This window comes from Schistocerca americana, chromosome 5, assembly GCF_021461395.2.
Source record: "Schistocerca americana isolate TAMUIC-IGC-003095 chromosome 5, iqSchAmer2.1, whole genome shotgun sequence".
NCBI classification, from domain to species: Eukaryota; Metazoa; Arthropoda; class Insecta; order Orthoptera; family Acrididae; genus Schistocerca; species Schistocerca americana.
The window spans coordinates 258,134,308-258,152,132 of record NC_060123.1 but is presented as its reverse complement, the minus strand read 5'-3'; the positions used below and the strand labels follow the sequence as shown (position 1 = coordinate 258,152,132).

The 17,825-nt window shown below is 43.3% G+C and overlaps 1 protein-coding gene across 1 annotated transcript; it reads left to right on the top strand.

The window, feature by feature from the left end:
* The first annotated feature begins 1,430 nt into the window (after positions 1-1,430).
* LOC124615950 (cuticle protein 79-like) lies at positions 1,431-15,469 on the top strand. The gene is made up of 4 exons (XM_047144150.1): positions 1,431-1,486; positions 3,460-3,726; positions 11,178-11,549; positions 15,304-15,469. Exons 1-3 carry the CDS (start codon positions 1,472-1,474, stop codon positions 11,535-11,537), a joined length of 642 nt encoding a protein of 213 aa, XP_047000106.1. The 5' UTR covers positions 1,431-1,471; the 3' UTR covers positions 11,538-11,549; positions 15,304-15,469.
* Positions 15,470-17,825: the final 2,356 nt, after the last annotated feature.

Here is a 17,825-nt window from a genome sequence, read left to right as displayed (position 1 = left end):
AAACTTAGGTAGTTTTCTAATGTGAAATTGAAGCTACATAAAAATAATTTTACACGCAAAAACATTTTGCATGTACTTCAGTACTGCACCATAGGGTTTCCAGATGATAACGGAGACACATTGCAGCATACTTCTCTGTGCTACGTCACTTTATAAACTACTTTTTCGCCTCACACCCGATTTTACGTGTACAAGTAGGGTAGGGTAACATTGAACCACTGCATCTCGGAAACGGATAAAGATATGAAGAAAATTTTCAAAGTAATTGGAGATCCGGATCTCAGGAACACTTAGTAAAAATTACAGCCATGTGCTGTGTGCATCCGTCTCGGAATCAGCGGCTGAATTCTGGTACCATAAAAACCAGTTTTTGGTGTGTTTCTCGATAACGGATAAATATTTTTGGAAAAGCGGAAATGGATCTTCTAGATAAATCCCTAAAGAATATGCTTTTAAATTTGAGCAATTTGCTACGGTTATTTATTCTTTATATTTCACCCTATACCGGATTTTGCGTGTAGAAGTAAGGTAAATCTTTATCTTGGAAACAGATAAAGATCTCAAGAAAATTTTCAAGGCTGTTCGAGGTCAGGATCTTAGGAATACATCGTAAAAGTTTCAGCCATTTACTGTGCGTAGCCGTCTTGGAATCCTCAGCTGGATTTTGGCCTGCTAGTGACGGCAAAAATATGGTACAAAAAAACCCTTCTTTGAGGTTTTTCGAGGAACCGACCATGAACTAATGGAGCCTCCATAAATCCCATCAAGCCCACGATAGACCACGTCAAATGCAAAAAGAACCAACGGATTTGCTCCTTTTGCCTAAGCAGGAGGCAATACTTTGTTCTATAGGATAGTGATGCTAAGACGATCCTTCTGTTGGGTTTACAGATGGTCCCTAGCTCAAGGGCTATCCCAAAACACTTGACCCTATCTTTTCATCACTAATAGAACCCATGGTATGAGAACCGAAAAATTCCGTTTCTATGCACGGCGTTTTGGAGCATACCAGGTACGCATGCAGTTGCATGTATGCCGATTGAGGAAATTAAGTATAAGTGCTACTTTGAGACGGAGAAATGGTCGTAGGAGAAGAAGACGTACCAAACCACATTTAAAAAAAATAAACGGTGATACGGCACCCTTCGAATGTCTTCTGGAAGTTAAGGAATAAATTGTCCAGCTTGTCCCAGTTTGTTCTGGTGGTATCGCCAAAAGGTCTCCAGAGAGTAAGCAGAAGACTTGGAGGCTCGCTTGGAATGTGGGAACGTTGCGTGGCCCACGTGGAGGGCTCGTTAGCAGAGCGGCACGCACTTGGAGCCGCCTCCCTGGTCCCCACCTTGCGGGCGAGACGGCCCGTGAGCACAGGAAGGAGGTGAAAGCACCTGCCCTGCTATATAAGCCGGCGGACGATCGCAGTAGGCACTCCACCTCCACCCACCGCGCCGGGAACCAACAACCAACTGCCGACATGAGGGCTCTCCTGGTGAGTTAGCACATCACTTCTCTTCCTCACCTTCTTAATCAAGTTGTGCAACTTCCTCTAACAGCGGTTCTCTCTGAACTGCTTAGTTTCTTCTACATACCAAATCTTCAAGACCTACAAATTTTCTAATAGTCAAAATCCAGTAAAAAGCGTAATGTTTCATTATAAATCGTGTAGAAATTTGCAGGGACAACCTCTACTTGTCAGGCAGCTAGGCTTATTCTCACAAAATTTATAAACGCTCAGCAGACTGCTGTCAGGACTTCGGTGTAGCTGTATTTCTACAGAGGTGTGTAACAACTTTGTTTCCGACAATGGCTGTCGGTTGCAAACAGTATGTTCGATTTGAAGAATTGTGTAATTGTAGAGAAGTATGTAACGATTTGGTTTCCAACAATGACCGTCAGTCGCAAGCAGTATATTCACCTTGGAAAATGATGTACTGGATTCGAAAAATCATGGATAAATTTGTGATTTAGCTAAGCCATCTGACTGAGAAAACTGTTATATTCTCATGCAAAAGTTAAAACACAATAAAAGAGCATTACACGATATTTATGATTTATATCTTTTTCTGTATTTTCAGAACTGACATGTACCACTTTCTGGTCCAACAAATGGCGGTAGACATTCTAAATTCGAAAGAACTCGTCATGGTGTACCACAGGACACTGTCTTGAGTCCTCTATTATTTCTGGCATACATTAGTTGATATTTCATTTGCATGGTTATAAAATACATTTTTTCCCTTTGCAGATAATACAGCTACATGCATGAAAATAGTATTTAAAATGTTCAAATGTGTGCGAATTCCTAAGGGACCAAACTGCTTAGGTCATCGGTCCCTAGACTTACACACTGCTTAAACTAACTTATACTATACCCATGCCCGAGGGCATGGGTATGCCCGAGGGAGGATTCGAAAATCCAGTGGGAGGGGCCGCGCAGTCCGTGGCATGACACTTCGAACCGCGCGGCCACACCGCGCGGCAGTAGTATTAATAGCTTTCCTCAAAGAGAAATTAATCTGACAGTTGAAAACAGATAAATCACAGCAAATGTATATTATTTGTGATAAGACACAAAACATGCAGCTGTGTAGGTGTCCTGGGGCAAATATTATAATCCGTCCAAGCTTCGAAATCCGAAAAGTAGATATAATACTATCTTTGAGATTACAGCTAGGTCATAACCTGACCTGAAAAACCCACATTCCATACTTAACGAACGTCTTCTGAGTACAAAAGTGCGTTGTAAGTATTGTATCAACCCACGACTTTTTGAAGAGACCTGTTTGAAGATGTTAGTATTTTGAAAGCTTCCTCTCAACGTACATAATCCTTAATACATTTCTCTTACTATCAATACTTCTCTTTTCTTAAAAACGACAAAAAACTTATATCAAGCGTTAAAGTAAACTCTTGCTTTGATAGAGAATACTAAATGTCTTGTAGGAAATGTCATGAAGTTCAGCATCAAATAAAAAAGTGTGACATGGCCATATACCTTTACTCCACTGAATAATATTGTTACAGAAATTTTTAATCCAAATGAGAAAATTTTATTACAGGGCTTTGGCTTTAATCAAATTCGTATTATTCCTTTTATACTGCAATTTTTCATGCCTTCAGCGCTTTTGAGTGTGTTATACTCAAATAAAATGAGCGTATTGGACTTCTTTCTATATTCTAGAGACTACTCTCTGTGAAATCGAATAGTTATCGATAATTTAATGTAAATCCGACAATCGAAAATAGCTAAAAAAATTAACATACTTCCAGTAGCGTCATAATCTGATATTTGTGTCACAGTTACAGAAAAATGTGCAGAGTATTAGCTATTTGCGTGTATATTCCGCTTAATTTTATTCCCCGAATGGGGCCTCCCGGCCAACGATGCCATACGCTCATTCCCATTTTTCAGCATAGTAAAAAGACTGGGACACTTCTTTACGAGAAACTCTTTGCCCGCAGCTTGTGACTCTGTTGGCGGCAGCCGCCATCGCCGCAGAGCAGACGACGAGCGGGCAGCCTGCGGAGGAGACCGGCAAAAAGCAGGACAAGAGGGGCCTCCTGGGCCTCGGCTACGGGGGTGGCTACGGGGGTGGCTACGGGGGTGGCTACGGACTGGGAGGCGGCTACGGCCTCGGAGGCGGGTATGGCCTCGGAGGCGGCATCGGAGGTGGCTTTGGAGGCGTCGGAGTAGCAGCCGCCGCTGGACCAGCCATCAACGTGCAGACCGTAAGTGTCTAGCAGGTCTTCTCTGTCTCACGCAAGCGGTGGATAGGTGCTTCAGCTCGCCCCTTGCCTGTTGGCGATTTATTTGCATAGTCTCTTCGAGAGAGGTCCTCCAGCAGTTGACACACTAGGCCGATACCGCTAGTCGTCATAATCATCAGCCTTCTGGCATTCACTGCTCCCCCTCGAGACTTCTCCACAAATTAGTCTTCAACCATAGACCTGTATATCTGCATCTACATCTACATCCATACTCCGCAAACCACCTGACGGTGTGTGGCGGAGGGTACTTTGAGTACCTCTATCAGTTCTCCCTTCTATTCCAGTCTCGTATTGTTCGTGGAAAGAAAGATTGTCTGTATGTCTCTGCGTGGGCTCTAATCTCCCTGATTTTATCCTCATAGTCTCTTCGCGAGATATCCGTAGGAGGGAGCAATATACAGCTTGACTCCTCGGTGAAAGTATGTTCTCGAAACTTCAACAAAAGCCCGTACCGAGCTACTGAGCGTCTCTCCTGCAGAGTCCTCCACTAGAGTTTATCTATCATCTCCGTAACGCTTTCGCGATTACTAAATGATCCTGTAACGAAGCGCGCTGCTCTCCGTTGGATCTTCTCTATCTCTTCCATCAACCCTATCTGGTACGGACCCCACACTGGTGAGCAATATTCAAGTAGTGGGCGAACAAGTGTACTGTAACCTACTTCCTTTGTTTTCGGATTGCATTTCCTTAGGATTCTTCCAATGGATCTGTCTGGCATCTGCTTTACTGACGATCAACTTTACATGATCATTCCATTTTAAATCACTCCTAATACCCACTCCCAGATAATTTATGGAATTAACTGCTTCGAGTTGCTGACCTGCTATATTGTAGCTAAATGATAAAGGATCTTTCTTTCTATGTATTCGCAGCACATTACACTTGTCTACATTGAGATTCAATTGCCATTCCCTGCACCATGCGTCAATTCGTTGCAGATCCTCCTGCATTTCAGTACAATTTTCCGTTGTTACAACCTCTCTATATACTACAACATCATCCACAAAAAGCCTCAGTGAACTTCCGATGTTATCTACAAGGTCATTTATGCGTATTGCGAATAGCAACGGCCCTACGACACTCCCCTGCGGCACACCTGAAATCACTCCCACTTCGGAAGATTTCTCTCCATTGAGGATGATATGCTGCGTTCTGTTATCTAGGAACTCACCAATCACGCAATTGGTCTGACAGTCCATATGCTCCTACTTTGTTCATGCTGTTGTTGCAAGTTTTCTTGTGCCATCTACCTATTTTCAGTTACACCGTCAACTAGGTCCTTCATTATATATTGCAACCAGACAGGGACACTCCTTTATCATCCAGCATTCATTCATCTGGGTACACGTCCAGTCCTCTTACATTTAATTCTCACTGCAGTCACAATTGTGTCTTTTGTACCTCCCGTTAATTTCAAATACAAATTTCTCCATCTCTTACTAAGCAATCAGGTATTTGGATGGGTTCCCGCATTAAGAGTCCATAACTCAAAACTCACAAGTTTTACTAAAAACTTAGTGCTATTTACATTATCAAGATCATTACAGGGCAATTTTGTTCTTTCGTTATTTTCTTCCCAGTCAATCCAATCGTTGCATTCAGTTGCTTTAAATGCAAGATCTCCCCAGGTCTTTCATTGTCCTCGTTATTAGTTTGTACCTAGTAACGTTGACTATGTTTCATCAAAATTTATTTTCTGTCCTACTTCCAAACTTGCTATATTACATTATTCTACTCCTTACTGAAGTTTACCTACTCTAGAGGCGAACAGTACCATGCCATCATCCAAACGATGGACTACGTTTGTTCATTTAGCACACATACCCTTTTCGTTTTCCCAGTTTAAAGATCTACAGTCTCGAAACTTCGTGCCAGATTAAACTATATGTCGAACCGGGACTGGGAGTTGTATATGCGTAGAGCACTTGCCAGCGAAGACAAAGGTTTCCTGGTCAATGCCCGGTCTGACACAGTTTTAATCTGCGTTTTAATCTGCGAGAATGTTCCGAATCAGCGCACATTCCACCGCATAGTGAAAATTCATTCTGGATCTACAATCTCCCTCAAGGATAGCTGAGAACAGTTTTGATAATACGGAATTTCTTCTCTGATTCCTACTTCCTTTCTGGATTCCTCACCACCTTAATAAAGTCTGATGGAACCTGTGGCACTGAATTACATATTGCCAAGTACACTACCACAGATTGAATCAGTTACTTGCTTCTCAAGGGTTGTTAATGTAGATTTGCTGATAATTAGTCAGTAGCTTTTTCCAAATCTGCAGATCCCTCACAAAGTGGCAATTCTTTCTGAATGCTCCGTTTTATAAATTCGTTTATGATCTGCAAATGGCCCATTGTGTTTTATTCACTTATAAAACCTGAGTGCTATTTTTCTTAATTATTATAAATATCGTTAACATCAATTTCATTATTAATTTCCTTAACAGATATACAGGGTGTTACAAAAAGGTACGGCCAAACTTTCAGGAAACATTCCTCACACACAAATAAAGAAAAGATGTTATGTGGACATGTGTCCGGAAACGCTTAATTTCCATGTTAGAGCTCATTTTAGTTTCGTCAGTATGTACTGTACTTCCTCGATTCACCACCAGTTGGCCCAATTGAAGGAAGGTAATGTTGACATCGGTGCTTGTGTTGACATGCGACTCATTGCTCTACAGTACTAGCATCAAGCACATCAGTTCGTAGTATCAACAGGTTAGTGTTCATCACGAACGTGGTTTTGCAGTCAGTGCAATGTTTACAAATGCGAAGTTGGCAGATGCCCATTTGATGTACGGATTAGCACGGGGCAATAGCCGTGGCGCGGTACGTTTGTATCGAGACAGATTTCCAGAACGAAGGTGTCCCGACAGGAAGACGTTCGAAGCAACTGATCAGCGTCTTAGGGAGCACGGAACATTCCAGCCTATGACTCGCGACTGGGGAAGACCAAGAACGACGAGGACACCTGCAATGGACGAGGCAATTCTTCGTGCAGTTGACGATAACCCTAATGTCAGCGTCAGAGAAGTTGCTGCTGTACAAGGTAACGTTGACCACGTCACTGTATGGAGAGTGCTACGGGAGGACCAGTTGTTTCCGTACCATGTACAGCGTGTGCAGGCACAGTCAGCAGCTGATTGGCCTCCACGGGTACACTTCTGCGAATGGTTCATCCAACAATGTGTCAATCCTCATTTCAGTGCAAATGTTCTCTTTACGGATGAGGCTTCATTCCAATGTGATCAAATTGTAAATTTTCACAATGAACATGTATGGACTGATGAGAATCCGCACGCAATTGTGCAGTCACGTCATCAACACAGATTTTCTGTGAATGTTTGGGCAGGCATTGTTGGTGATGTCTTGATTGGGCCCCATGTTATTCCACCTACGCTCAATGGAGCACGTTATCATGATTTCATACGGGATACTCTACCTGTGCTGCTAGAACATGTGCCTTTACAAGTACGACAGAACATGTGGTTCATGCACGAAGGAGCTCCTGCACATTGTAGTCGAAGTGTTCGTACGCTTCTCAACAACAGATTCAGTGACCGATGGATTGGTAGAGGCGGACCAATTCCATGGCCTCCACGCTCTCCTGACCTCAACCCTCTTGACTTTCATTTATGGGGGCATTTGAAAGCTCTTGTCTACGCAACCCCGGTACCAAATGTAGAGACTCTTCGTGCTCGTATTGTGGACGGTTGTGATACAATACGCCATTCTCCAGGGCTGCATCAGCGCATCAGGGATTCCATGCGACGGAGGGTGGATGCATGTATCCTCGCTAACGGAGGACATTTTGAACATTTCCTGTAATAAAGTGTTTGAAGTCACGCTGGTACGTTCTGTTGCTGTGTGTTTCCATTCCATGATTAATGTCATTTGAAGAGAAGTAATAAAATGAGCTCTAACATGGAAAGTAAGCGTTTCCGGACACATGTCCACATAACATATTTTCTTTCTTTGTGTGTGAGGAATGTTTCCTGAAAGTTTGGCCGTACCTTTTTGTAACACCCTGTATAATAGCCACAGTAAGACACCAGAATACATTTCTTTGTTGCTAATAAGTTCAGCTAGACGTAACGTTTATTGTCTTTTTTCTTGGTTTTTTTCCATATAACTACAGAAAGAATTTTTAATGGTGTATACTGTAATGATTCTTTATTCGATAGTTGCATAACTGGAACAGGTGACTTGTCCTGCCCGCATCTCGTGGTCGTGCGGTAGCGTTCTCGCTTCCCACGCCCGGGTTCCCGGGTTCGATTCCCGGCGGGGTCAGGGATTTTCTCTGCCTCGTGATGGCTGGGTGTTGTGTGCTGTACTTAGGTTAGTTAGGTTTAAGTAGTTCTAAGTTCTAGGGGACTGATGACCATAGATGTTAAGTCCCATAGTGCTCAGAGCCATTTGAACCATTTTTTTTGACTTGTCCTGTTATTGTTCCAGGCACCATTGGTGCCCAAACCCACCAGGGCCACGCCTTCTAACAACGGATAACGTATTTCGTCTGATGGTGGTGCACACTTAAAACCATGGTTGAATATCTATAGAAGATGACCATATCTGCCTATATTTTACCTCACTGATGTGCTGGAGAATTACCCTGCCTAAAGCTCCAGATGGAGGCACTGAACCAATGCCCGCCAGTTTTTTGGGAGATTAATGCTCACTGATAAATACAGAAGGACACCCATGTGAGTTTGAGACGAGTATTTTCAGGTAATCAGGGCAGTGAAGGTTGACGTACCTCATCGCTTTAATAGAGCTCTCTCCAAAGTCATTGCCACACACACCCTCCATAACGTCTATTGGCACACCAAGTTTGTACATCCGTGTAATATTGACGTACCTGGTTGCAGGTGGACCATCTCATGGCTGTGCGAATATTCCAATTGGGAAAGGTAGTCTATGTCCCTTGTCATTCACGGAGTTACCACAGATATAGGGATCAGACACAGAAAATCGCTACTAAGGGCGATGTAGCCAACCACCTCGTCAAACACAGGGAAAGAAGGAAGATAACAGTAGGCCTGTTCACAACGAGGTCACTAGAAATAGTTACTAAACACAGTCTTCCGAAATTCCTTCACCAAAGAAGACGAAGTAAATATTCCAGAATTCGAATCAAGAACACATGCCAACATGAGTAACATAGAAATAGATAGTCTCGGAGTACTGCAGCAACTTAAATCACTTAACATAAGCAAGTCTCCGGTCCATATTGTATACCAGTTAGGTTCCTTTCAGTGTATGCTTTTACAATAGCTCCACACTTAACAATCATATACAACCGTTCGCTCGACAGATGATCCGTACACAAATACTGGAAAGTTGCAAAGGTCTCACCAATATTCAAGAAAGGTAGTAGGAGTGATCCATTAAATTAAAGGCTCTTATCATTAACGTCGACATGCAGCAGGATATTGGAACACATGTTGAGTTCGAACATTATGAATTACCTGGAAGAAAACGGTCTATTGACACACAGTCAACACACATTTAGAAAATATCGTTCTTGTGAAACACAACTAGCTCTTTACACGCACGAAATGTTGAGAGCTGTTGACAAGGAATTTCAAATTGATTCCCTATTTCTGGATTTCCGCAAGGCTTTTGACACCGTACTAGAGAAACAGCTAGTAGTGAAATTGCGTGCGTATGAAATATCGTCTCAGCTATGTGACTGGATTCGTGATTACCTATCAGAGAGTCCATAGGTCGTAGTAATTGTCAGAAAGTCATCGAGTAAAACAGAAGTGATTTCTGGCGTTCCACAATGTAGTGTTATAGCCCCTTCGCTGTTCCTTATCTATATAAACAATTTGGGAGACAAGCTGAGCAGAAGTCTTAGGTTGTTTGCAAGTGACGCAGTCGTTTATCGACTAGTAAAGTCAACAAAAGATCAAAACAAACTGCAAAACGATTTAGAAAAGATATCTGAATGGTACGAAAATTGGCAAATGATCCTAAATAACGAAAAGTTTTGGGTCATCCACATGAGAGCTAAAAGGAATTCGTTAAACTTCGGTTACACGATAAATCAGTCAAATCTAAAGGCCGTAAATTCAGCTAAATACCTAGGAATTACAATTACGAAGAACTTAAATTGGAAGGAACACATAGACAATGTTGTGGGGAAGGCTAACCAAAGACTGCGTTTTATTGGCAGAACACTTAGAAAATGTAACAGATCTACTAAGGAGACTGCCTACACTACGCTTGTCCATGCTCTTTTAGAATACTGCTGCGTGGGGTGGGATCCTTTGCAAGATAGGATTGACAGAGTACATCGAAAAAGTTCAAAGAAGGGCAGCATGTTTTGTCTTATCGCGAAATAAGGGATAGAGTGTCATTGAAATGATACAGAACTTGGGGTGAACAGCATTGAAACAAAGGCGTTTTCCGTTGCGGCGGGATCTTCTCACGAAATTTCAACCGCCAACTTTCTCTTCCGAATGCGAAGATATTTTGTAGACTCCGACCTACATGGGGACAAACTATCACCATAATAAAATAAGGAAAATCATAGCTAGCATGGAAAGACGTAGGTGTTCGTTTTTCCGTGGGTTATACGAGATTGGAACAATAGACAATTGTAAAGGAGGATCGATCAGCTCTCTGCCAGGCCTTAAATGTGATTTGCAGAGTATCCACGTAGATGCAGATGTAGATGTAGAAATGGAACGCATCCTCTGACAGGAGCCGGCTGTTGTGGCCGAGCGGTTCTAGGTGCTTCAGTCTGGAACCGCACGACCGCTACGGTCGCAGATTCGAATCCTGCCTCGGGCAGGGATGTGTGTGATGTCCTTAGGTTAATTAGGTTTAAGTCGTTCTATGTTCTAGGGGACTGATGACCTCAGATGTTAAGCCCCATAGTGTTCAGTCCATTTTAAACATTTTGAACCTCTGACAGAGTAGGGATAGAGGAATAAACTGGTCACGTCCTTCTCGAAGGTACAGTCCTGGAATTCACCTTGAGAGACTTAGGAGAACCTTGGAAAACGTAATTCTAGATTCCTGGACGAAGATTTGAGCATTTCCTTCGCTCTGAGCCCCGTTCTCACAACCAGCCAGTGGAGGTGATTCAGCCCATTTGGTGCTAATGACGGAGACTCGTAACTTTTTCCAGCGAAGCATCACCTGTTGGACGTCTTTGTAACCTGGCAACGACTAGTTGCTCATGGTACACCCTAGCTGAGCCAGTGGCTCAGTCAGTTGAGGAGGTGTAGCTCATTTGGTGTTAATGATGGAAACTCGTGCCTTGTTCTAGCGACATGTGACGTACTGGCCATCCGAGTGACGTTGGCACGATTTGCTGCAGGTGGCCCGGCCAGTGGCTTTCTCTAGCGACGTGTGACGTAGTGGACATCCGGGTGACGTTGGCACGCCTGTTTGCAGGTGGCGCGGCCAGTGGCGGTGCCCGTACCGCAGCCAGTGGAGGTGACGCGGCCGGTCCCCGTGCCGGTGCCCCAGGCGGTGCCCGTGTCGGTGCCCCGCGCTGTTCCTGTGCCGGTGCCTCAGCCCGTGCCCGTGCCGGTAGCCCGGCCCTACCCCGTGTCCGTGCCCAGGCCGGTCGCCGTGCCCGTCCCCCAGCCCTACCCCGTCACTGTACCGCACCCCGTGCCCGTCGTCGTAGGAGGCGGCTACGGCGGTGGCTTCGGGGGCGGCTACGGCGGCGGCTTCGGAGGCGGTTACGGGGGCGGCTACGGAGGAGGCTACGGAGGAGGCTACGGAGGAGGTTTCTACGGCAAGCACTAACTGCACTCTGTGGTAAGCCATCCACTTTGCATGAGATTCTTTACTGTCCTTCTAGATTTACTCTTTGTAAATAGCTCTATTCCAATCCCAAAGAAAGCAGGTGTTGACAGATGTGAAAATTACCGAACTATCAGTTTAATAAGTCACGGCTGCAAAATACTAACGCGAATTCTTTACAGACGATTGGAAAAACTGGTAGAAGCCGACCTCGGGGAAGGTCAGTTCTGATTCCGTAGAAATATTGGAACACGTGAGGCAATACTGACCCTACGACTTAACTTAGAAGCTACATTAAGAAAAGGCAAACCTACGTTTCTAGCATTTGTAGACTGAGAGAAAGCTTTTGACAATGTTGTCTGCAATACTCTCTTTCAAATTCTGAAGGTGGCAGGGGTAAAATACAGGGAGTGAAACGCTATTTACAATTTGTACAGAAACCACATGGCAGTTATAAGAGTCGAGGGACACGAAAGGGAAGCAGTAGTTGGGAAGGGAGTGAGACAGGGTTGTAGCCTATCCCCGATGTTATTCAGTCTGTATACTGAGCAAGCAGTAAACTAAACAAAAGACAAATTCGGAGTAGGTATTAAAATCCATGGAGAAGAAATAAAAACTTTGAGGTTCGCCGATGACATTGTAATTCTGTCAGAGACAGCAAAGGACTCGGAAGAGCAGTTGAAGGCAATGGACAGTGTCTTGAAATGAGGATATAAGATGAACATCAACAAAAGCAAAACGAAGATAATGGAATGTAGTCGAATTAAGTCGGGTGATGCTGAGGGAATTAGATTAGGAAATGAGACACTTACAGTAGTAAAGGAGTTTTGCTATTTGGGGAGCAAAATAACTGATGATGGTCGAAGTAGAGAGGATATAAATTGTAGACTGGCAATGGCAAGGAAAGCGTTTCTGAAGAAGACAAATTTGTTAACATCGAGTATAGATTTAAATGTCACGAAGTCGTTTCTGAAAGTATTTGTATGGACGTGCGGTTCTAGGCGCTGCAGTCTGGAACCGCGAGACCGCTACGGTCGCAGGTTCGAATCCAGCCTCGAGCATGGATGTGTGTGATGTCCTTAGGTTAGTTAGGTTTAACTAGTTCTAAGTTCTAGGGGACTAATGATCTCAGAAGTTGAGTCCCATAGTGCTCAGAGCCATTTGAACTATTTATTTGTATGGAGTGTAGCCATGTATGGAAGTGAAACATGGACGATAAATAGTTTGGACGAGAAGAGAATAGAAGCTTTCGAAATGTGGTGCTACAGAAGAATGCTGAAGATTAGATGGGTAGATAGCATAACTAATGAGGAGGTATTGAATAGAATTGGGGAGAAGTGGAGTTTGTGGCATAACTTGACTAGATGAAGGGATCGGTTGGTAGGACATGTTCTGAGACATCAAGGGATCACCAATTTAGTATTGTAGGGCAGCGTGGAGGGTAAAAATCGTAGAGGGAGACTAAGAGATGAATACACTAAGCAGGTTCAGTAGGATGTAGGCTGCAGTACGTACTGGGAGATGAAGAATCTTGCACAGAATAGAGTAGCATGGAGAGCTACATCAAACCAGTCTCGGGACTGAAGACCACAACAACAACAACAAATAGCTCTAAATTACACTCATATTCGTAATTGCAGAATGTGGTGCCACACAACGTGGCACTACACAAAACTGCCGCTAATAGCATAGGTACATAGGGAACATACACGACACGGATCTGTAAGTCCACGGCATTGGTGAGAAGCTGAGAAAACCGTCCCGAGAAACATGTGCTACAAAACGCCACTGTTTCCTGCGCATGTACCCCGACGACATTATGTGATATGATCACCGTGCACACGTACACAGGCCGCACAGCGGGTTGGCGTACTCTGGATCAGGTGGTCGAGCAGCTGCTGGGGTATCGCCTCCCATTCTTGCACCAGTGTCGAAGCTTCTGAAGTGTCCTAGGGGTGTGAAGAATGTTTACATCTTTGTTTACAGGTACTCCATTAGGAACAGCGTTAGTTTATCGTCTTTCATAGCCAATCAGATAACAGACAACTCAGAACTTTCAACTGACATTAACTGTATTCTCTGCCAATGGTCGATACAACATAACAACCAAGAGGAAGCACTTCCTTCATCTTGTGCAAGTCAGCATAACACCAACAAAATTTTCTTACCCTCTAACGACCCCTCGTACCTTATGCCTTTCATCTAGAGTGCTTTCAAGTACTTGTCATCTTTATTCTTGAGTCTTCCAACTGATCTTTTCCTCAAGTCAAACAAATATATGACCATACCCATACCCTATATTTGTATTCGATGTCTCCTGTTAATGCCAGACCATATAGATTCTACATACAGGAGTAGTATCCCAGTACAGCTCTTTCTCGAATGTTATCGTCTTAACATATTTGGTCGTTGCGTTTCGCAACCCCATGGTTCACTCAACTTGTGACTCATTAGTCCCGTATTCAGAGACTACTACATTTTTCCTTTAAATGAACTTTATAAGACTGCATTTCTTAACATCTAGAGGCAAATGAGAGTCTTCACAACAAGATGGAAAGTTACCGTAATGTGATTGTCATGATGTGTTCTTCCGATAACATTTCGTCTTACCGCCTTGTCAACGAAACGTTTCAGATCACAACACATATTGTGCTGCAGGCCATTCATCTGCAACATGCTCTACCGTTAACTAACCACGAAAGGTTAAAGGTACGGAAGGAAGGGTCCTGTCAAGTGATGTAATAAAAAGAACTAGTGTTTACCGTATCATTAAGAACTCGTTACAATTATGCCTATTATACTGTGGAGGTGTTCCAAACAGTCATACTTTCAAGGTATTTTCGTTACAGGTACCAAATAGAAACAATAGAAAGGCAAAATCAAGACAGACAATATGTGTTAAACGGGGTGTGAAATAAGTTTTCTGTACACCACGACTGCACTTTAACTGGTACGCTGATGAAGAAATGAAGTAAAAATTTCCAAATGCGAATAAAAAACATAAGAGAAAATCTACCAGTTCTGAGATACACAGACGATACTACAGAATTTTTTAAGCAGAATGCGCAGGCGCCTTATCTCTGAAACTCTGCGCCCGAAGCTCGGCATTAGGTGGAAATGACACTGCAACGGTGGGAAACTGGGAAAACGAAAGAGCCTTAAAATTAAATCTGATGCCAGAGAATCTTGTTGAAAATTTAGTGTATACATGAAGTACCAAACGAAGAAGTAAAAAATATTCATACCATTTATGATAAGGAATTTAGGTACAATTAACTTAATACCAAAGGAGCAACAGAGAGTAAAAATTATGAAAGCCACCATGTAATACAGAAACTGAAAGTGGTGAGCGTAGCAGCAATCTTTATACAATAGCACTGACCCAAGTCATATCCAGATGAAACACAAAATCGGGTCAACCAAAATACTGATGACTATTGAAAAAAGAAGCTTTTAGAGCAGCTCATATTTGTAATCCGATTTACATATACGTATTTACATGTAGAAATCAGAAAGAATTACACTTAAATGTTTATTCGTAGATAAATAAAAGGTCAGCCTAGTTGTTAATCAATTATTGACACTCTATTCCATTTGCATAATGCAGCAATTTGCACCTGAATCTCGGGAAACGTACATTTATGAAAGCTTCAAATGCACATCGACTACTAATTCATAATAAAAATTGTTTATCTTGTAAAACAGGAAATGAAACTAATATTCATTGTAGTTTACTCAGTTGTAATAGTTGTATTAATTTACGTTTCAGGCTGTATCCTGAGATTTCTACGCTCTCATTTTTCATCATCACCTCGCTGCCTCGTAAAAGGGCAACGGCGCACTGAAAGCCTACCATTTTCTTCAGTTGTTAGCGCTAATGTAATTTTGTACTTTTTTCTTTTATACAAATCGCAATAAAGCACAATGAAAAATTATTACAAGTGTTTTCCTGCATACTGTACCTGATAATGCAAATCTGTATGCTGAAATGGTATCAGGTTCCAGATCACCCATGCAATTTGAACCTCTCACATATAATCAACGCAGTAAATAGTGCTTCGAATATATGATTATTCCATGTTGTTTTCTACTTACAGCTCGTTACTGTATTTGGCAGTTGAGGACTGCCTAAAATTTGCCCCAAAGGACCTTAAATATATGATCACACTGTAGCAAATAGCCATTAAAAAAGTCGTTGCATATGAACTCGTCTGTAGATGATTTAGCTCTGATGAAAATCGAGACTTATATTCATTACGAAAACTGAAAATGCTGCTGTAAATGCTTGGTCTGGCACCGTGGAGTGGAGTAGAAGGTTATTCCGAGTCATTACGATAACTGCTGCTGTGGAGTCCTGCGAGAGACTATCCTGAATCTAGGAAGAAACAAACAGTCTTCGTTTCAGGGCTGTAATTATTGTTTATTTATCAATGAAGCGTTTCGCCTGATTCAGGAAGATTCAGACTGGTTGATATTTTACGGTGCTAGACACATGGGATACCGAGCATACAAAATGTCCCAGCAAATAATTACTCTCGTCAAACATTCGGTAACATTGCGCGGTGTCCACGTTGAGGCATGCAACGTAGTCCAGTGAATACAAAACAGAATCAGGCCTACAAGGATGATAGCCCGAATATGAGCAACTACCTACAACATGTTTGCATGGTGACAGATCTGTGTAGGCTTGATCCTGTTTTGTATTCACTGCACTACGTTGCATGCTTCAACAAGGACAACACACAATGTTTCATGCCCGTATCTCATGTGCCTAACACCATCTAATATCATCCAATCTGAAGATGCCTGAATCAGGCAAAACGAATCATTGGCAAGTAATAACTGCGAACCAACAACGAAGACTGTTTCTTCATCATATAATAGAGGTTGCTGTACCATCCCCCACGTTGAGATGGAAAAAGTATCCTGAATCGACTAAGGATTGGAGGCATTCCCCATGAGCCGTGAACCATTAATCATTTCAGAGTACAAGCAAACAGTATTTGAAGTTATGTTTTCCGTGCTGCAGAGCATATTATTGCTTTGACATTGGCACTATTGCAAATTGGACACTGGTGTCCAAAATTAAAGCAACAAACCGCTGTTTCCCCGGCCTGTGTTTAATTCACGATATAATCATGCAAACTGTCAAAAGACGTCCGTACGATCGTGCTCCACACGGCAGATGGCATTTCGGTCAATGGAAAACCACACCAACGATGACGTCAGGGCACCTATCAGACAGAGTAGTTACAATGAAATGAACACCCTTAGCTGCTTACAGGCGTTGACATACGTGAACGGGGACAGATGAAAATGTGTGCCCCGCCCGGGACTCGAACCCAGGATCACCTGCTTACATTGGCAGAAGCTCTATCCATCTGAGCCACCGAGGACATAGAGAATAGCACGCCTGCAGGGATTTATCTCTGGCACACCTCCCGCGAAACCCACATTCTCAACGTATTGTTCCGCACTACATTCGTAGTGCCCCCGCCCATTATACTCATTGCTCGCGGCGCGTTGCCGGTTCCCGTAAGGATTCGGACACTGTTTGTGCATTAGTATATAAACAGAGTAGTGTTTATCGGGTAGTCCCACATCACAATCGCTGTGTATACAGTCACAGACGGTGGAGTATGGTACAAAGGAGGCGCCTACCAGATTCTCTGTGGTGGAGGGCCATAGAAAGAATGGAAGCAGGACAGTCGTAAACTCATGTGGCCCGATGGCCTAGCGTGAGTCATTCTGTTGTTTCTCGGATGTGGCGACAGTACATAGAGATCGAAACTGTATCCCGAAGACCAGGGCAGGGCCGACCAGGTGTGACACCAGAAAGAGAGGACCGTTATTTGGCTGTAAGGGCGCGACGGTGGGGTCTTAGTAATGCGTAGCAACTGACTTCGGACCTTACAGCATCCACTGGATGTGTAGTATCGAGGCAAGCGGTGTAGAAAAGGCTTCGACAGAGTGGCCCTTATGGTCGGAGACCTGCTGTGTGTGTACCTCTGACGCGTCTTTACAAAAGGGAACGTCTAGAGTGGAGTCGTCGACATGCCACCTGTAGAGTCGAAGAGTGGGACAATGTTCTTTTCAAAGATGAGTCCCGATTTGGTTTGGGCAGTGATTGTCGACGGGTTCGCATCTGAAGAGAACGTGGAACACGATTTCGAGACGTGAACATTGTGGAAAGAGACCTATATCGATGATCGCTAATCGTTTGGGCGGGGATTATATTGATCGCTCGAACACCTCTTCATGAAATTGTACGGGTGAATCGCAATAGTTTAA

Excerpts from the sequence above, each read along its gene's own strand:
- LOC124615950 (XM_047144150.1), top strand. Across the intron at positions 3,727-11,177 it reads CAGCCATCAACGTGCAGACC|GTGGCGCGGCCAGTGGCGGT; the intron begins GTAAGTGTCTAG and ends GCCTGTTTGCAG.